This window comes from Garra rufa, unplaced genomic scaffold (assembly GCF_049309525.1).
Source record: "Garra rufa unplaced genomic scaffold, GarRuf1.0 hap1_unplaced_002, whole genome shotgun sequence".
NCBI lineage: Eukaryota > Metazoa > Chordata > Actinopteri > Cypriniformes > Cyprinidae > Garra > Garra rufa.
Window position 1 is genome coordinate 1,185,288 of NW_027394277.1, and position 22,037 is coordinate 1,207,324.

The 22,037-nt window shown below is 39.6% G+C and overlaps 1 protein-coding gene across 1 annotated transcript; it reads left to right on the forward strand.

Annotated features, from left to right (window-relative positions):
• Window positions 1-15,611: 15,611 nt before the first annotated feature.
• Window positions 15,612-17,516, forward strand: LOC141305390 (uncharacterized). Its single transcript, XM_073832491.1, has 2 exons — window positions 15,612-16,316; window positions 16,425-17,516. The coding sequence occupies exons 1-2, from the start codon at window positions 15,612-15,614 to the stop codon at window positions 17,514-17,516; spliced, it is 1,797 nt and encodes a 598-aa protein (XP_073688592.1).
• The last annotated feature ends 4,521 nt before the right edge of the window (window positions 17,517-22,037 follow it).

The following is a 22,037-nucleotide window of genomic DNA, read 5'->3' on the forward strand; positions in this document are numbered from 1 at the left end:
TACTGAACTGCGGCTGCTCTCAGGGCAGGAGTAATCAATATTAAAATTACTGATATTTTACTGAACTGTACGCTGCTCTCAGGGCAGGAGTAATCAATATTAAAATTACTGATATTTTTCTCAGGACAGGAGTAATCAATATTAAAATTACTGATATTTTTACTGAACTGTACGCTGCTCTCAGGACAAGAGTAATCAATATTAAAATTACTGATATTTTTACTGAACTGTACGCTGCTCTCAGGACAGGAGTAATCAATATTAAAATTACTGATATTTTTACTGAACTGTACGCTGCTCTCAGGACAAGAGTAATCAATATTAAAATTACTGATATTTTTACTGAACTGTACGCTGCTCTCAGGACAAGAGTAATCAATATTAAAATTACTGATATTTTTACTGAACTGTACGCTGCTCTCAGGACAGGAGTAATCAATATTAAAATTACTGATATTTTTACTGAACTGTACGCTGCTCTCAGGACAGGAGTAATCAATATTAAAATTACTGATATTTTACTGAACTGCAGCTGCTCTCAGGGCAGGAGTAATCAATGTTAAAATTACTGATATTTTACTGAACTGTACGCTGCTCTCAGGGCAGGAGTAATCAATATTAAAATTACTGATATTTTTACTGAACTGTGCGGCTGCTCTCAGGGCAGGAGTAATCAATATTAAAATTACTGATATTTTTACTGAACTGTGCGGCTGCTCTCAGGGCAGGAGTAATCAATATTAAAATTACTGATATTTTTACTGAACTGCGGCTGCTCTCAGGGCAGGAGTAATAATATTAAAATTACTGATATTTTTACTGAACTGCGGCTGCTCTCAGGGCAGGAGTAATAATATTAAAATTACTGATATTTTTACTGAACTGCGGCTGCTCTCAGGGCAGGAGTAATAATATTAAAATTACTGATATTTTTACTGAACTGTGCGGCTGCTCTCAGGGCAGGAGTAATAATATTAAAATTACTGATATTTTAACTGAACTGCGGCTGCTCTCAGGGCAGGAGTAATAATATTAAAATTACTGATATTTTTACTGAACTGAGGCTGCTCTCAGGGCAGGAGTACTGAATAGGTTCGTATTACTGACATTTTTAATGAAATATATGCTGCTCTCAGGACAGGAGTAATCAATAGGTTCATATTACTGTTATTTGTAGTGTACTCACATCAAAGTATTTCTGTATGACTATACTTTGCATGGGAATTTAAGACTGACCTTAAAAACATTTCAGATGCTGTGCAACAGGATTGGTCCGCTGGTTCGTCGGGTTATGCCATCCCCATTTCAAATGCATTTCCATCGTGCATTATTTGTTTTAACCCTTTATCACACAAGCCAAATACCACCTCAAGAAATTCCAATTTTTTCCTAGAGCACCCCAAGTCCCAGCTTTGTACATTTAAATGTTTTCCTTATTCCGTGGTTTCCTTGGATTACCTTAAGAAACAATTTTAAAACACCTGGTTTAAACCAATCCTGTTCCTGGCGATCTACCTTCCTACAAAATCAGGTTCAGACTTAATCAAACAAACATTAACCAGCTAATTAAGATCTTCAAGAGCACTTGCTAATTTTACTGAACTGTAGCTGCTCTCAGGGCAGGAGTAATCAATATTAAAATTACTGATATTTTTACTGAACTGTAGCTGCTCTCAGGGCAGGAGTAATCAATATTAAAATTACTGATATTTTTACTGAACTGTACGGCTTCTCTCAGGGCAGGAGTAATCAATATTAAAATTACTAGTATTTTTACTGAACTGTAGCTGCTCTCAGGGCAGGAGTAATCAATATTAAAATTACTGACATTTTTACTGAACTGTAGCTGCTCTCAGGGCAGGAGTAATCAATATTAAAATTACTGATATTTTTACTGAACTGTAGCTGCTCTCAGGGCAGGAGTAATAATATTAAAATTACTGATATTTTTACTGAACTGCGGCTGCTCTCAGGGCAGGAGTAATCAATATTAAAATTACTGATATTTTTACTGAACTGTACACTGCTCTCAGGACAGGAGTAATCAATATTAAAATTACTGATATTTTTACTGAACTGTACGCTGCTCTCAGGACAGGAGTAATCAATATTAAAATTACTGATATTTTTACTGAACTGTACGCTGCTCTCAGGGCAGGAGTAATCAATATTAAAATTACTGATATTTTTACTGAACTGTACGCTGCTCTCAGGGCAGGAGTAATCAATATTAAAATTACTGATATTTTTACTGAACTGCGGCTGCTCTCAGGGCAGGAGTAATCAATATTAAAATTACTGATATTTTACTGAACTGTACGCTGCTCTCAGGGCAGGAGTAATCAATATTAAAATTACTGATATTTTTCTCAGGACAGGAGTAATCAATATTAAAATTACTGATATTTTTACTGAACTGTACGCTGCTCTCAGGACAAGAGTAATCAATATTAAAATTACTGATATTTTTACTGAACTGTACGCTGCTCTCAGGACAGGAGTAATCAATATTAAAATTACTGATATTTTTACTGAACTGTACGCTGCTCTCAGGACAAGAGTAATCAATATTAAAATTACTGATATTTTTACTGAACTGTACGCTGCTCTCAGGACAAGAGTAATCAATATTAAAATTACTGATATTTTTACTGAACTGTACGCTGCTCTCAGGACAGGAGTAATCAATATTAAAATTACTGATATTTTTACTGAACTGTACGCTGCTCTCAGGACAGGAGTAATCAATATTAAAATTACTGATATTTTTCTCAGGACAGGAGTAATCAATATTAAAATTACTGATATTTTTACTGAACTGTAGCTGCTCTCAGGACAGGAGTAATCAATATTAAAATTACTGATATTTTTACTGAACTGTAGCTGCTCTCAGGACAGGAGTAATCAATATTAAAATTACTGATATTTTTACTGAACTGTGTGCTGCTCTCAGGGCAGGAGTAATCAATATTAAAATTACTGATATTTTTACTGAACTGTACGCTGCTCTCAGGGCAGGAGTAATCAATATTAAAATTACTGATATTTTTACTGAGCTGTACGCTGCTCTCAGGGCAGGAGTAATCAATATTAAAATTACTGATATTTTTACTGAACTGTACACTGCTCTCAGGACAGGAGTAATCAATATTAAAATTACTGATATTTTTACTTAACTGTACGCTGCTCTCAGGACAGGAGTAATCAATATTAAAATTACTGATATTTTTACTGAACTGTACGGCTTCTCTCAGGGCAGGAGTAATCAATATTAAAATTACTGATATTTTTACTGAACTGTAGCTGCTCTCAGGGCAGGAGTAATCAATATTAAAATTACTGACATTTTTACTGAACTGTAGCTGCTCTCAGGGCAGGAGTAATCAATATTAAAATTACTGATATTTTTACTGAACTGTAGCTGCTCTCAGGGCAGGAGTAATCAATATTAAAATTACTGATATTTTTACTGAACTGTACGGCTTCTCTCAGGGCAGGAGTAATCAATATTAAAATTACTAATATTTTTACTGAACTGTAGCTGCTCTCAGGGCAGGAGTAATCAATATTAAAATTACTGACATTTTTACTGAACTGTAGCTGCTCTCAGGGCAGGAGTAATCAATATTAAAATTACTGATATTTTTACTGAACTGTAGCTGCTCTCAGGGCAGGAGTAATAATATTAAAATTACTGATATTTTTACTGAACTGCGGCTGCTCTCAGGGCAGGAGTAATCAATATTAAAATTACTGATATTTTTACTGAACTGTACACTGCTCTCAGGACAGGAGTAATCAATATTAAAATTACTGATATTTTTACTGAACTGTACGCTGCTCTCAGGACAGGAGTAATCAATATTAAAATTACTGATATTTTTACTGAACTGTACGCTGCTCTCAGGGCAGGAGTAATCAATATTAAAATTACTGATATTTTTACTGAACTGTACGCTGCTCTCAGGGCAGGAGTAATCAATATTAAAATTACTGATATTTTTACTGAACTGCGGCTGCTCTCAGGGCAGGAGTAATCAATATTAAAATTACTGATATTTTACTTAACTGTACGCTGCTCTCAGGGCAGGAGTAATCAATATTAAAATTACTGATATTTTTCTCAGGACAGGAGTAATCAATATTAAAATTACTGATATTTTTACTGAGCTGTACGCTGCTCTCAGGGCAGGAGTAATCAATATTAAAATTACTGATATTTTTACTGAACTGTACACTGCTCTCAGGACAGGAGTAATCAATATTAAAATTACTGATATTTTTACTTAACTGTACGCTGCTCTCAGGACAGGAGTAATCAATATTAAAATTACTGATATTTTTACTGAACTGTAGGGCTTCTCTCAGGGCAGGAGTAATCAATATTAAAATTACTGATATTTTTACTGAACTGTAGCTGCTCTCAGGGCAGGAGTAATCAATATTAAAATTACTGACATTTTTACTGAACTGTAGCTGCTCTCAGGGCAGGAGTAATCAATATTAAAATTACTGATATTTTTACTGAACTGTAGCTGCTCTCAGGGCAGGAGTAATAATATTAAAATTACTGATATTTTTACTGAACTGCGGCTGCTCTCAGGGCAGGAGTAATCAATATTAAAATTACTGATATTTTTACTGAACTGTACACTGCTCTCAGGACAGGAGTAATCAATATTAAAATTACTGATATTTTTACTGAACTGTACGCTGCTCTCAGGACAGGAGTAATCAATATTAAAATTACTGATATTTTTACTGAACTGCGGCTGCTCTCAGGGCAGGAGTAATCAATATTAAAATTACTGATATTTTACTGAACTGTACGCTGCTCTCAGGGCAGGAGTAATCAATATTAAAATTACTGATATTTTTCTCAGGACAGGAGTAATCAATATTAAAATTACTGATATTTTTACTGAACTGTACGCTGCTCTCAGGACAAGAGTAATCAATATTAAAATTACTGATATTTTTACTGAACTGTACGCTGCTCTCAGGACAGGAGTAATCAATATTAAAATTACTGATATTTTTACTGAACTGTACGCTGCTCTCAGGACAAGAGTAATCAATATTAAAATTACTGATATTTTTACTGAACTGTACGCTGCTCTCAGGACAAGAGTAATCAATATTAAAATTACTGATATTTTTACTGAACTGTACGCTGCTCTCAGGACAGGAGTAATCAATATTAAAATTACTGATATTTTTACTGAACTGTACGCTGCTCTCAGGACAGGAGTAATCAATATTAAAATTACTGATATTTTACTGAACTGCAGCTGCTCTCAGGGCAGGAGTAATCAATGTTAAAATTACTGATATTTTACTGAACTGTACGCTGCTCTCAGGGCAGGAGTAATCAATATTAAAATTACTGATATTTTTACTGAACTGTGCGGCTGCTCTCAGGGCAGGAGTAATCAATATTAAAATTACTGATATTTTTACTGAACTGTGCGGCTGCTCTCAGGGCAGGAGTAATCAATATTAAAATTACTGATATTTTTACTGAACTGTACACTGCTCTCAGGACAGGAGTAATCAATATTAAAATTACTGATATTTTTACTGAACTGTACGCTGCTCTCAGGACAGGAGTAATCAATATTAAAATTACTGATATTTTTACTGAACTGTACGGCTTCTCTCAGGGCAGGAGTAATCAATATTAAAATTACTGATATTTTTACTGAACTGTAGCTGCTCTCAGGGCAGGAGTAATCAATATTAAAATTACTGACATTTTTACTGAACTGTAGCTGCTCTCAGGGCAGGAGTAATCAATATTAAAATTACTGATATTTTTACTGAACTGTAGCTGCTCTCAGGGCAGGAGTAATAATATTAAAATTACTGATATTTTTACTGAACTGCGGCTGCTCTCAGGGCAGGAGTAATCAATATTAAAATTACTGATATTTTTACTGAACTGTACACTGCTCTCAGGACAGGAGTAATCAATATTAAAATTACTGATATTTTTACTGAACTGTACGCTGCTCTCAGGACAGGAGTAATCAATATTAAAATTACTGATATTTTTACTGAACTGTACGCTGCTCTCAGGGCAGGAGTAATCAATATTAAAATTACTGATATTTTACTGAACTGTACGCTGCTCTCAGGGCAGGAGTAATCAATATTAAAATTACTGATATTTTTCTCAGGACAGGAGTAATCAATATTAAAATTACTGATATTTTTACTGAACTGTACGCTGCTCTCAGGACAAGAGTAATCAATATTAAAATTACTGATATTTTTACTGAACTGTACGCTGCTCTCAGGACAAGAGTAATCAATATTAAAATTACTGATATTTTTACTGAACTGTACGCTGCTCTCAGGACAGGAGTAATCAATATTAAAATTACTGATATTTTTACTGAACTGTACGCTGCTCTCAGGACAGGAGTAATCAATATTAAAATTACTGATATTTTTCTCAGGACAGGAGTAATCAATATTAAAATTACTGATATTTTTACTGAACTGTAGCTGCTCTCAGGACAGGAGTAATCAATATTAAAATTACTGATATTTTTACTGAACTGTAGCTGCTCTCAGGACAGGAGTAATCAATATTAAAATTACTGATATTTTTACTGAACTGTGTGCTGCTCTCAGGGCAGGAGTAATCAATATTAAAATTACTGATATTTTTACTGAACTGTACGCTGCTCTCAGGGCAGGAGTAATCAATATTAAAATTACTGATATTTTTACTGAGCTGTACGCTGCTCTCAGGGCAGGAGTAATCAATATTAAAATTACTGATATTTTTACTGAACTGTACACTGCTCTCAGGACAGGAGTAATCAATATTAAAATTACTGATATTTTTACTTAACTGTACGCTGCTCTCAGGACAGGAGTAATCAATATTAAAATTACTGATATTTTTACTGAACTGTACGGCTTCTCTCAGGGCAGGAGTAATCAATATTAAAATTACTGATATTTTTACTGAACTGTAGCTGCTCTCAGGGCAGGAGTAATCAATATTAAAATTACTGACATTTTTACTGAACTGTAGCTGCTCTCAGGGCAGGAGTAATCAATATTAAAATTACTGATATTTTTACTGAACTGTAGCTGCTCTCAGGGCAGGAGTAATAATATTAAAATTACTGATATTTTTACTGAACTGCGGCTGCTCTCAGGGCAGGAGTAATCAATATTAAAATTACTGATATTTTTACTGAACTGTACACTGCTCTCAGGACAGGAGTAATCAATATTAAAATTACTGATATTTTTACTGAACTGTACGCTGCTCTCAGGACAGGAGTAATCAATATTAAAATTACTGATATTTTTACTGAACTGTACGCTGCTCTCAGGGCAGGAGTAATCAATATTAAAATTACTGATATTTTTACTGAACTGTACGCTGCTCTCAGGGCAGGAGTAATCAATATTAAAATTACTGATATTTTTACTGAACTGCGGCTGCTCTCAGGGCAGGAGTAATCAATATTAAAATTACTGATATTTTACTGAACTGTACGCTGCTCTCAGGACAAGAGTAATCAATATTAAAATTACTGATATTTTTCTCAGGACAGGAGTAATCAACATTAAAATTACTGATATTTTTACTGAACTGTACGCTGCTCTCAGGACAAGAGTAATCAATATTAAAATTACTGATATTTTTACTGAACTGTACGCTGCTCTCAGGACAGGAGTAATCAATATTAAAATTACTGATATTTTTACTGAACTGTACGCTGCTCTCAGGACAAGAGTAATCAATATTAAAATTACTGATATTTTTACTGAACTGTACGCTGCTCTCAGGACAAGAGTAATCAATATTAAAATTACTGATATTTTTACTGAACTGTACGCTGCTCTCAGGACAGGAGTAATCAATATTAAAATTACTGATATTTTTACTGAACTGTACGCTGCTCTCAGGACAAGAGTAATCAATATTAAAATTACTGATATTTTTACTGAACTGTACGCTGCTCTCAGGACAGGAGTAATCAATATTAAAATTACTGATATTTTTACTGAACTGTACGCTGCTCTCAGGACAAGAGTAATCAATATTAAAATTACTGATATTTTTACTGAACTGTACGCTGCTCTCAGGACAAGAGTAATCAATATTAAAATTACTGATATTTTTACTGAACTGTACGCTGCTCTCAGGACAGGAGTAATCAATATTAAAATTACTGATATTTTTACTGAACTGTACGCTGCTCTCAGGACAGGAGTAATCAATATTAAAATTACTGATATTTTTCTCAGGACAGGAGTAATCAATATTAAAATTACTGATATTTTTACTGAACTGTAGCTGCTCTCAGGACAGGAGTAATCAATATTAAAATTACTGATATTTTTACTGAACTGTAGCTGCTCTCAGGACAGGAGTAATCAATATTAAAATTACTGATATTTTTACTGAACTGTGTGCTGCTCTCAGGGCAGGAGTAATCAATATTAAAATTACTGATATTTTTACTGAACTGTACGCTGCTCTCAGGGCAGGAGTAATCAATATTAAAATTACTGATATTTTTACTGAGCTGTACGCTGCTCTCAGGGCAGGAGTAATCAATATTAAAATTACTGATATTTTTACTGAACTGTACGCTGCTCTCAGGACAGGAGTAATCAATATTAAAATTACTGATATTTTTACTTAACTGTACGCTGCTCTCAGGACAGGAGTAATCAATATTAAAATTACTGATATTTTTACTGAACTGTACGGCTTCTCTCAGGGCAGGAGTAATCAATATTAAAATTACTGATATTTTTACTGAACTGTAGCTGCTCTCAGGGCAGGAGTAATCAATATTAAAATTACTGACATTTTTACTGAACTGTAGCTGCTCTCAGGGCAGGAGTAATCAATATTAAAATTACTGATATTTTTACTGAACTGTAGCTGCTCTCAGGGCAGGAGTAATAATATTAAAATTACTGATATTTTTACTGAACTGCGGCTGCTCTCAGGGCAGGAGTAATCAATATTAAAATTACTGATATTTTACTGAACTGTACGCTGCTCTCAGGGCAGGAGTAATCAATATTAAAATTACTGATATTTTTCTCAGGACAGGAGTAATCAACATTAAAATTACTGATATTTTTACTGAACTGTACGCTGCTCTCAGGACAAGAGTAATCAATATTAAAATTACTGATATTTTTACTGAACTGTACGCTGCTCTCAGGACAGGAGTAATCAATATTAAAATTACTGATATTTTTACTGAACTGTACGCTGCTCTCAGGACAAGAGTAATCAATATTAAAATTACTGATATTTTTACTGAACTGTACGCTGCTCTCAGGACAAGAGTAATCAATATTAAAATTACTGATATTTTTACTGAACTGTACGCTGCTCTCAGGACAGGAGTAATCAATATTAAAATTACTGATATTTTTACTGAACTGTACGCTGCTCTCAGGACAGGAGTAATCAATATTAAAATTACTGATATTTTACTGAACTGCAGCTGCTCTCAGGGCAGGAGTAATCAATGTTAAAATTACTGATATTTTACTGAACTGTACGCTGCTCTCAGGGCAGGAGTAATCAATATTAAAATTACTGATATTTTTACTGAACTGTGCGGCTGCTCTCAGGGCAGGAGTAATCAATATTAAAATTACTGATATTTTTACTGAACTGTGCGGCTGCTCTCAGGGCAGGAGTAATCAATATTAAAATTACTGATATTTTTACTGAACTGCGGCTGCTCTCAGGGCAGGAGTAATAATATTAAAATTACTGATATTTTTACTGAACTGCGGCTGCTCTCAGGGCAGGAGTAATAATATTAAAATTACTGATATTTTTACTGAACTGCGGCTGCTCTCAGGGCAGGAGTAATAATATTAAAATTACTGATATTTTTACTGAACTGTGCGGCTGCTCTCAGGGCAGGAGTAATAATATTAAAATTACTGATATTTTTACTGAACTGCGGCTGCTCTCAGGGCAGGAGTAATAATATTAAAATTACTGTTATTTTTACTGAACTGCGGCTGCTCTCAGGGCAGGAGTAATAATATTAAAATTACTGATATTTTAACTGAACTGCGGCTGCTCTCAGGGCAGGAGTAATAATATTAAAATTACTGATATTTTTACTGAACTGAGGCTGCTCTCAGGGCAGGAGTACTGAATAGGTTCGTATTACTGACATTTTTAATGAAATATATGCTGCTCTCAGGACAGGAGTAATCAATAGGTTCATATTACTGTTATTTGTAGTGTACTCACATCAAAGTATTTCTGTATGACTATACTTTGCATGGGAATTTAAGACTGACCTTAAAAACATTTCAGATGCTGTGCAACAGGATTGGTCCGCTGGTTCGTCGGGTTATGCCATCCCCATTTCAAATGCATTTCCATCGTGCATTATTTGTTTTAACCCTTTATCACACAAGCCAAATACCACCTCAAGAAATTCCAATTTTTTCCTAGAGCACCCCAAGTCCCAGCTTTGTACATTTAAATGTTTTCCTTATTCCGTGGTTTCCTTGGATTACCTTAAGAAACAATTTTAAAACACCTGGTTTAAACCAATCCTGTTCCTGGCGATCTACCTTCCTACAAAATCAGGTTCAGACTTAATCAAACAAACATTAACCAGCTAATTAAGATCTACAAGAGCACTTGCTAATTTTACTGAACTGTAGCTGCTCTCAGGGCAGGAGTAATCAATATTAAAATTACTGATATTTTTACTGAACTGTAGCTGCTCTCAGGGCAGGAGTAATCAATATTAAAATTACTGATATTTTTACTGAACTGTAGCTGCTCTCAGGACAGGAGTAATCAATATTAAAATTACTGATATTTTTACTGAACTGTAGCTGCTCTCAGGACAGGTGTAGGATCTCGATCAACAGAGCACCACACAAACTGCAGAGAATCAAGCCAGCCATAAAATTAATCACAACCAGCACATGACCATCTGGTAGACGCCAGCTAGTCTACAAGTCTTCACTAGTCTTGACCCGGCCTGCCCCGTTAACATTAATTCACGAAAGGAGTACAAGAAGATTGTAACTTGCAGAACAACGTACAAAACAGAAATGGCCATATTCCAAAGAAACAAAAGGACCCTCTTTCTCAGTCAAAATGCTGAGACATGACCATCACATGATAATCACCAGACGCTAATTGTATGGACCGCTTTTGTCGAGATCTGCGACTTACGCATCCAGAGAGAAGAAAATGCTCTCTGTCTCAGAGCACCTAAGAAACAAACCTCCAGTCTTCTGAAATTAAGCTGGCATGGCACATGATGCGTCCAGCGTGACTCACATGGTTTTTCGGACTTCCTGTCCCCCTCTCCTCTGACATTCCAAAACACCCCGTCTCTCAATAGAGATACTACACTGCAAAGACAAACTTTAAGAGACAATCAACTTATTAGTATTGCTATTAGAGCAACAGTATGTTCTCTTTTATATGCCTGCTGTGTTTTATGTGATCATTGGAGTTTAATCTATGCATTATATGCCTTTAGGAAAGGAAGTTGTCAAATGTATTAGCATGCAAGCGATATACTATTGTTTGATACGGGATGAATGATCTTGGCGGTTGCAGTTTGTCTGAGTGAATGAGAAAATGATATTTTGTATACTTTGTGCATAAATAGTTTATTGAAGTTAATAACAAAAATTGCAGAGAAATCCATATCCTAATAAGTCACGAACCAGAAGGAATTACAGGACAGAAAGGGGTTGGCGAGACCCGCCTCTTTAGCAATGCCATTGGATCCCAGCATCATGGGACGTGCCCTAGCGGCCCGTTTAAAACTTCATGTTCCTAACAGAACTAAGCGAACTAAGCGAACTCAGCAAGAACTCAGCAAGAACTCAGAGCTCCCAGCTCTCGCCTCACGCCTTTCGCCTCTTGTGGTTTGAGTGCTTTTCCATCTGCGCTCGACCGCTCGACCACTCGACCAAGCACGCAACGGTGCCATCAAAACTCTACAGAACTGAAGTTTCGTGACTGCCGAACTTTTCCAAGTCTCGCAACGCCGACTCAAAAGAACTTCCAGCGCATCAACCTGCGTAACCAGGCAACCGAAAGATCGGCTCCAGAAAACCACTCCTCCACGTCGAGGGATTTCCCAAACTACGTCATCGACCAGCAACCAACCAGAACTTTCGCTCAGACGAGCCCCCGGAACCCCCGTTCCCGGCACAAACGCAAGTAACAAGATCTCTGTTTACTTCGCTGAAACTGGTGCAAAATACTCCCTAAGTAGTTAAAAGCTAAGTCTCTGCTTTTGTGATTTTCTAAGGTTGAGATCTAAGAACTAGTTAAGATGATAGAACATTTGGGGTTCTCTTCAACTCAGTAATTTCTCATCCCCGGAACTGTATGAGTGTGAGTGTGAATGTGTGTGTGTTTATTTGTGTTTAGTAGATTAGCGTTGTGTCTTAGAGTAGTTCAATAAATCATTGTTTCATTAAAAGAAGTGTCTTGACTTTATGTTCACAAAAGTTCTATCTGTGTTTAGATCAAGCTACCTCAGCTTTAAAATTTCCTAACGTAATATTTTGGTTTATTTGTGATCTGGGCCAGGAACATAAAATAAACCTTTTTGAGTTAATACAGTATGCTGAATTGACCACTTTGCTGGACGAATGGTTAAGAAGTGTAATCTATTAACTCTGAATCAATTTAATCAAGTTCCGAATCTTTCGATTCGATTCCTTATTTGAATCATTATAAATTTGAGCTAATTAATTCCTTACAGATGGTGGAGAATGCGGGCACATCTAACTATTTGAACATAAAACAAGTCATTCTATATGGTATTTGTTCTATTTTATCCGGTAGAAATAGTTCAAAGACAGAGAAACAGTTTATTGTGTACTGTATGCTTTATTGTGGCTGCCAGTCTGGAATGAATGAAAGCATAACTTTGAGTTGTTGTGTAAAGAATTTAAACTGCAGTAAAGTTTTAGAAATTGAGACAAAGAAAAGAAGAAAAATAAGCGTGTTCCTTGTTTTTCCTCTCTGTCAAAAGGCCTTGCAGCTAGTGTTTTACTCTGCGTGTTCCAGAGTGAAAAGAAACTAAGCTGGCTGTCTCCCGGTTTAAGATCTTTAGGCTCGCGACCTAATGCTCTTTTACCAAATATTCACTTAAAACTAACGTTAGTGAAGTTAAGACGTGGCGCTCAGCGCGAGCACCCACACGTTGCTTTATGGGAGAAAATTTGAGATCTTAAAATTGTGTGGCTGAGTCCATATGTGCTGTGGTGTTGTTTAAACAGGCAAGCACAGAATTAAGGTCCGCCGAGACCTGTGAAATATGTTGTATTAATCGCAGTAAATCTGTGGATAAATGTGCCTCACTCTAACTAGTTGGGACGGTTCTAAAAGATAAGAATCTAAATAGTGCTTATTTGCTGTGCAATTCCGAAATGTGCTGTCATTCCATGCATTGTATTTGAAACTGCTTAACTCTCTCACTTGCTGGTTGTTGCCATAGAAACGCTGCGACCCGGAAATCGTTACACACCTTTTCCGGGGCAGAGTTTCTTTGCGCAGGCGCAGTCCGCCCGCTCATTTTGTAAACAACAAGGTATAGCGAAACTAGCTAAAGCTAACGCTAACAAGTGGTAGAGCTAAACTAGCTAAAGCTAACGCTAACAAGTGGTAGAGCTAAACTAGCTAAAGCTAAGCCTATGTAAAACCACTGGCTTTGAAGAATAGCAGTTAGCACACAGCGTTAGGGTGATCCGTTGTGTTTGAACTCAGTGTGTGTAACGTTGTTTGGGTGACTCAATCACAAGCTTTGAACTTTAACGATCATTCTGCAAACTTCTTTACTTCATATCTCTGTACACTATTCCTTGTATTTCTTCCCTCCTCCCATGTGACAGGAATATTGACAATTTTAAACTTAAATCTCTTTTTGATGCGATTGTAACAAACCATTAAAGCCCTATCATAAATCTCAAATTAAAACATTTTATTGTTTCGATTTAAGGCTCTCGCCCTTTTGACTGTTTGCATTGCCAGATTAAACTGTTACAAGCTTTATAATCAAATACTATGTTTAAGCTGATTAAATTGATTACTTTGATCAATCTTAATAAATAATCACATCTCCTTGCCACACCGCAATTTCTGTGATTGATTTAACATTGATTATTTGTAGTCAATTTTAAGGAGGCATCATTTTAATTTGGTCACCAACTTTCATTGCCAAGGTGATAATTTATGTTAAACATTTTTTTTTTTATTGGGAAATTTTAATCTCTAATTTAAACTTCTGATTCCAATTAAAATTTTTGATTTTAATTGAACATTTTAATTTTAAGTTTAATCATAATCACATTTCCCCTTTTCAGATGGCAATGATACACGTTGAATAGAGAAATGATCATTTCCTTGACCAATTTTTAATGAAAACTTCTAAATTATAACCAGGAACAATCATTATTGATTTGAAAACGACTCCTTTTTACAATCAATAGTTGTTCCTTTTCCCATACCTCAATGGTTTGTGTTGATTCATTTGATTACAACTGCTAACTTAAACTTTAACAAAGCGTTACAGTTTTAGTTCTCCCACAATCATTACTGAATTGAAACATCAATTTTAATTTGCAAACCAAGGCTTTAATTGTAATTGTAATAATCAAGGCTTGTCATATTCCCTGACTTGGGAGCGAAACCTCATTTCCAATTGGCTGTCTCTCTCCTCACTTTCTCTCTTTCACCTAGCTGTCCTCCTCTTGATTTGACTACTGCTGCTATTTCCTCGATTGTGCCTGTGAGAATCATAAAAGCAGAGAATTTTGGTTGTTTAAAAGACATTTAATCAATGTTCAATGTTCATACAACTTGAAAACGCCAATTAAACTTGTGTCTAACTCTCACTTTCCCCTCTCATCGTGGAACCCTACAGCCAAGGTCCCAACGAATCCAGCGAGGACTGATAGGCGCCAGTCGTGAACCCGTTTCCAGAAACGCTCTGATTGGTGTACAGTGTCAATCCTACCAGCTGCAAAGCCAATACTGTCATTGTTATTGTATATTCCCTCATCCCGGAGGGGATTATAATAACAATCATAGTCCTGGCGTGTTGAAATTCCCATTTCTGAGCACCGTATCTAGAAGCATACATCAAGTTGAGAAAAAAAAAAAAACTTGACTGTACTCATTCTGGGGCCAGAAAGGTGTATTTCACTTTCAATCTCTCTCTTTCTACCTTCTTCCCAAAGTGTTCCTGTTGTTGTCGTCTCTTTTCTCTCTTCTCTTTAGAAAAAGGGGGAAGCAGCCGACGACTACGCCGTTCTTTGCTGTGTGTGTTTGTTCCTCTTTCCTCTCTCTGTTCTAGCTACAACGCCCGTGGGTACCCCCTCGCCTCCTCCACAGCGACGCTAGCTGGAGGCGTGCACACCAGTGAACCACCTGCGGGGAGAGCCACACTCACCTCGACACAACACACCCAAAACCCATTTACACCTGACACCACCACACTCACACCACTATTTTGGTTTTGTTTGTTTGTTTTGTTTGTTTGTTCTTCTGTCTACAGGTCTGTGTCAGTCAGTGGTCTGGTCTTTCCTCACGGCATCAAAACATGCCTCGCCCAACAGACCCCGTTGGTCACTGGGAGGACCTGGAAATCTGGCTAAGCGCCGTGACGGACAGCCTCTTACCCAAAGCCTCCGAAGCTGTCAAACACCAGACACAAGACCAACTGGACAACAACATAACAGGCATCATGAAACATGATCCAGGTCAGAGCTACGGACACAAAGAGCTAGCAAAGATCACTGGCTCCCTGAGTCACACCCTCATCGCCTCCCTCAAACGGAGCGACAGACAAGCCGCCTATCTCCAGCAGGAGCTGAAACGCGCACAGCGACGCATCGAGCAGCTAGAGCTGGAGGCTCAAGATCGACGGGAAGGGTCCAACGAGACGGATCCCAGAGCAACTGAGGAGACTGCTAGACTGCAAGAAACTCTAGCTAACAACACACAAGAAATGGAGCAAGCAAAGTCAGCCCGTGCCAAACTCAGCGACGAGCTACAGTACGCCGAGCAGCTACTGGAAAAGGCAAGGCTGGACTTCAGAGACAAGAACAGCAGAATTAAAGCCCTCGAAACACATCTGAACGAGGCAAGAACTGAGATAAGTTACCTCACTCAACAACTTGACGACATGAAAGAGGAATTTGACAGTGTCAAAAATGAACTTAGACATGCTTATGAACTACGCCCTGAGCCAACCAGGACGCAACGGGCCCCGCCCTCACCCCTGCCAAGCAGGCCCGGGTCCCATGTTCCTGAAACGTCATGTGAGGAAAAGGGGGAGGGAGCAACTTTGAAACCCTCGCCAGCTTCCTCTGAAGAAACCTACCTCACACCCAAGCTACGAGAACTCCCCAAGGCCAGCCATAACCCATCACATGGCATGGACCTCAAAGACCTTGACAAGCTGACCCGAAACATCAGCAAATTCACCCCGAGTGTGCCAGATGGTCAAGACGTCCACTCTTACTTGAATGATATCGATTTTCACTTAGAAATGAGACCCAATGTTACTGACAAAGACAGACTTTATCTGCTGCGAACGACATCCAGCCCTGAAGTGCGGAGCTTCCTGGACCGACAGCCTTCTCACACAAAGAATGACTACCAATCGCTCCGCCAAGCCCTCATCAAGGAATTTGCAGTCCCGGAATCAGAGCAAGGACTGGTGGCCGCCCTGGAGACAAAACAGGGTCGTCATGAATCCTCCCAGGCATACTATAGCCGGCTTAGAGAAGCATACTTCGGAGCTCGCAACAAACCTGACATGGAGCAGGACATGAACTTTAAGACTCTCTTTCTGAGAAATCTCCATCCTGCGGTAAGCCACCACCTTGGCGTCCTTGCATGCCCACAAACAATGACGTCTCAACAGCTGCGAGACCTGGCGCACAAAGCCTACGGCAAGCAAAAGATGGCGTCAGAAAAAGGCACCAAGTCTACTGCAGTTCTTGATTTCAACACACAATGTCAAGAAATGACCCTAGAGGGCACCCAACACCAAGAAAGCTTCAAGCCACCTCCTAGAGAATGGAGACCATCCTCATTCAACAGAGAACGTGACTTTCACTTTGGCGCCCGACCTACACAAAGAAACGACCGCTGGGATGGACCACGCGGACGACAACACTCACCTGAACGCTACTGGGAAAAATCCTGGTACCATCCAAGACCTCGTGAGAATCGATGGGAGAGATCATGGAGTCAGCCAACCTCATCAGGAAATTCAGGAAATGGCTCGTGGGAATCTAATGCAACCAGTCCGACAAATCGACGAAAAAACTTACAAAGATTCCACACTGATCAAGCTCAAGCTGAATCTACACATGAAGAAGAGACATTGCCGTGTTTTGATTCACAAGAACTGATGAAAATGATGATGCAAGAGTTCTTCAAACGCAAAAAGGAGGATCGGAAGTGGGAAAAGAAAGAAAAACCCACTGCGGCCTGACTAGCGGCCAGACAAGAAGGCAACGACCACCTGGTCCAACAAACCACACAGAACAGCACCCCTTCTCCTTACCCCAAAAACACTGTAACTGTCATAACTTCAGATGGACAAGAAAGCTTCTTTAAACATCCAGAGCAAGAGACAGAAACTGACTCAACACATGACACGTCAGATCACAGAAGCTTCCAACAAACACCTGCTGATATAACAACTCAATCACCTGAAAGTGCTGTCCGGGTCGTCTGCCACTCCTCTGAAGAACTCAGAATCAGTCCTGAACTCGTACCTATCTCATCTCAAACTCCAGCCCCTCAACTCCTAGGTGATCTCACCGAGAAAGGTACAACGAGAAAGTTTTACCTTCCCATCACCATCGAGGGTCATGTCAAAGTGGAAGCCCTTCTAGACACAGGAGCCGACATCACTCTAATGTCAACTGAACTCCTTGAGAAAATTCAAAGAACTATAACTGATGGAACTTTCAAACTCCAAAGGTGCGAACTGAACCTGCAAGCATACTCAAACATGGGCCTACAGCTGAAACATGTGGCCCCAATTCACCTAACAGTGGGACCGATGAATCTCATCCACCCAGTCTACATCTCAGACCTAAACAACTATCCACTCCTCATAGGAAAAGATCTGCTAAATCGCTTCAAACCCTTGATAGACTTTAAGCACCTGAAATTGTGGACGCAAGTCCGTGAGCCACTGCCCTTCCAGTCAGTAGTCCCCAATGAGTCGCAGTGTCAAGCCACAGACGTTGCCTTCAATTTGCTTAGTGACAATGCAGTCAAGTCAAGGCCAAGCTCAAGTTCAACGCCAAGCAGCAAAGAACAAGGCCCTTCCCTCTGCTCACTGCAAGCGTGGGACTCAGACTCAAGTCCCCCTCAACTCAGAACTGCCATTAAATGTCCAAGACACTTTAGTATCTGTCGCAGTGCTAGCCCCTGGGCAGGAAAACTCAGCCGGCAGCCTGAATCTCTTCAAAGCAACGAAGCACAGACACCAAAGCCTACCAAAGGACACCAGACTCAAGAAAGCAGATCACCAAGGACTTAAAGAAATTCTACATGAGTACAGGGACTCTTTTGCAAAGGACGTCCCGGACTGTGGCCCAATGAAACTGATGCCCACAGCGTAAGTCCATGACTGCCCAGACAATCACCAGGGCAATCTGAAAGCGGGCGTGGTCCGGCTCAACAGCGACCCTTGCCCATCACAACCATTCAATACATTTCATGCCCTCCCACCCATCCCAATGGCTACAGCTCTTACCCGCCACCAACATACCATTGGTATGCAACACCCCTCCTCCTCCCACATCAGCAGACCTACCCATTTCTGCTCACATCTTCGAACTTTACTCTCCTACGAGATCTACACTCGACTAATCCACGTCTTCAGACCTCCGCACCCTCCAATCCATTAAAAACATGCTGCATCTGCAAAACGGTGCCCTCACATATGTCTCTGAGCCCCTAACTGCGCAAAAGCTTGTAGTCCCTCAGAGCCAAAGGGGGATAAGGCTTAGGCATGCACACGATGCACCATGCGCAGTGCACTGTGGTGCCAAAACCACCTACTACCCATTCAAACAGGTGGCACAGTGGCCTGGCATACAACAAGATGTGGCAGATTACATAGAAGGATGCCTGATGTATTGCCAGCTTCAACCAAGAAACCCAAGCCACCGAGCATAACTCAAAATTGAAAGAAATGATGCAGGAAATATAGAGACATTTGGATGTAAAGCCCCATGCTATCTCCTTCGCACAAGGAACTCAGTGTTGGAAACAAAGTGTGGTATTACGGTTTCGCCATCCTTGGCAGAACACTCCCTATCGCCAGTCAGAGAAAGTCCGTACCCCACTGATAGCAATCCCACAAGCTCTCGCCTGTTACCGACCGAACCAGAATCGGACAAGGGCGCAGCGAGCCAGTTCTTCGATGGGTTCACCAAAAGCAGATAAAGAGACATTGGGGTTCCAACTAACAGAAAAAGGGGGAAGACCAAACCCACTGACACAGACCGACAACTCCTGACCACGCCTCACATTAACATGATTTCTATCCTTCTAGGTAAACACACAGCTAACCTCCCAAACACAACACAAATCACCTAAACATTCTCCTCTGCCGCACTGCTAGGTCCAACCTCCGCCCAGCAGAGAGGAGCTGTTCCACACATGTGACACTTGTCCTTACTGTCTAACCTCATTCAGTGTCATTGTGTCTCTTTGTGTTTTCCTTTCTCTCTCTTTTCCTATGTGTCCCCCTTCCTTCTTGCCCTTATCAGAAACTTACCTAACTTTTCTTTGAAGTCTAGGCCCCTGAAGATGGGATTGACTCAGTACACCATATTATTTGCAAATCATTGCCAGAAACGTTAACATATTAGGCGACCCCGCCAAACCGTGATCTTCGTGGCTAACTGTCCCGTTGTCATTTTCTATCTCCAGGTAGATGTTATGATTCGCCGCCCTGTTTCTCTGCGTAATCAGGATTACCAATAGCTAACCGCAAAGTCTACCTCTAAAGGTGTATGGCCGATTCGACCCTATGATGTTTTCCAGACCAAACTACACCCTATCAGCCCCCAAAAGTCTTGGGCCGACACCCGTCAGACACGGGAAGCCCTTGCCCACATGCAGGCAGATGTGAACCACATGCTGCGCTAATTACAGAAAATGATCGTAACCCAGGCTGAATTAAGCGGGTACAACCGGCGTCCCAAACGATTATTGGGCGCTCTGCTGGGGCTGGTGCGGCTGTAGGCACTCTGTTTAACATTCTAAACCTAGCCACCTTAAAACGACATGCGAACAAACTCCAAGCTGAATTACGATTTAGCAACGTCATAAATCTTAACGAACGGTTCACAGTCATACCAAAACGGTTACGCTCAAACGCAACGCCTAGTTACTCCCATGGCCCATGCGCTACGAGAAAGAGACTCCTTAATGGATAGCCCGCCTTGAATACGATCCCATGCACTGTCTGACGTAGCACCTGATCGAACACACGTCTACACCGCCTCATTGAACTCCCGATACTCCGGTCAATCAAAACCACCAAATTAACAATAATTCTCACCGATGCGGCCCTACGTTATTGCAAGTGCCTCTAACTGTACCAGGCAAAATAACTAAATTCCTGCACCAGAATTCAGCTAGTGATGGAGATTTTGTTTGTGTCTTGTGCGTGTGTTGTTCTCTCTCTCTCCTTCTTGTTCCAGTGCCTGCCGATGTTACACCAGGAACATCGCCAGCCAAAAGGGGGAATTATGTAGGATCTCGATCAACAGAGCACCACACAAACTGCAGAGAATCAAGCCAGCCATAAAATTAATCACAACCAGCACATGACCATCTGGTAGACGCCAGCTAGTCTACAAGTCTTCACTAGTCTTGACCCGGCCTGCCCCGTTAACATTAATTCACGAAAGGAGTACAAGAAGATTGTAACTTGCAGAACAACGTACAAAACAGAAATGGCCATATTCCAAAGAAACAAAAGGACCCTCTTTCTCAGTCAAAATGCTGAGACATGACCATCACATGATAATCACCAGACGCTAATTGTATGGACCGCTTTTGTCGAGATCTGCGACTTACGCATCCAGAGAGAAGAAAATGCTCTCTGTCTCAGAGCACCTAAGAAACAAACCTCCAGTCTTCTGAAATTAAGCTGGCATGGCACATGATGCGTCCAGCGTGACTCACATGGTTTTTCGGACTTCCTGTCCCCCTCTCCTCTGACATTCCAAAACACCCCGTCTCTCAATAGAGATACTACACTGCAAAGACAAACTTTAAGAGACAATCAACTTATTAGTATTGCTATTAGAGCAACAGTATGTTCTCTTTTATATGCCTGCTGTGTTTTATGTGATCATTGGAGTTTAATCTATGCATTATATGCCTTTAGGAAAGGAAGTTGTCAAATGTATTAGCATGCAAGCGATATACTATTGTTTGATACGGGATGAATGATCTTGGCGGTTGCAGTTTGTCTGAGTGAATGAGAAAATGATATTTTGTATACTTTGTGCATAAATAGTTTATTGAAGTTAATAACAAAAATTGCAGAGAAATCCATATCCTAATAAGTCACGAACCAGAAGGAATTACAGGACAGAAAGGGGTTGGCGAGACCCGCCTCTTTAGCAATGCCATTGGATCCCAGCATCATGGGACGTGCCCTAGCGGCCCGTTTAAAACTTCATGTTCCTAACAGAACTAAGCGAACTAAGCGAACTCAGCAAGAACTCAGCAAGAACTCAGAGCTCCCAGCTCTCGCCTCACGCCTTTCGCCTCTTGTGGTTTGAGTGCTTTTCCATCTGCGCTCGACCGCTCGACCACTCGACCAAGCACGCAACGGTGCCATCAAAACTCTACAGAACTGAAGTTTCGTGACTGCCGAACTTTTCCAAGTCTCGCAACGCCGACTCAAAAGAACTTCCAGCGCATCAACCTGCGTAACCAGGCAACCGAAAGATCGGCTCCAGAAAACCACTCC

Bases quoted from the DNA above. Each gene is read 5' to 3' on its own strand.
- LOC141305390 (XM_073832491.1), top strand. From the start codon at position 15,612: ATGCCTCGCCCAACAGACCCCGTTGGTCACTGGGAGGACCTGGAAATC. The intron at 16,317-16,424 runs GTTCCTGAAACG...GAACTCCCCAAG, and splicing joins CAAGCAGGCCCGGGTCCCAT to GCCAGCCATAACCCATCACA.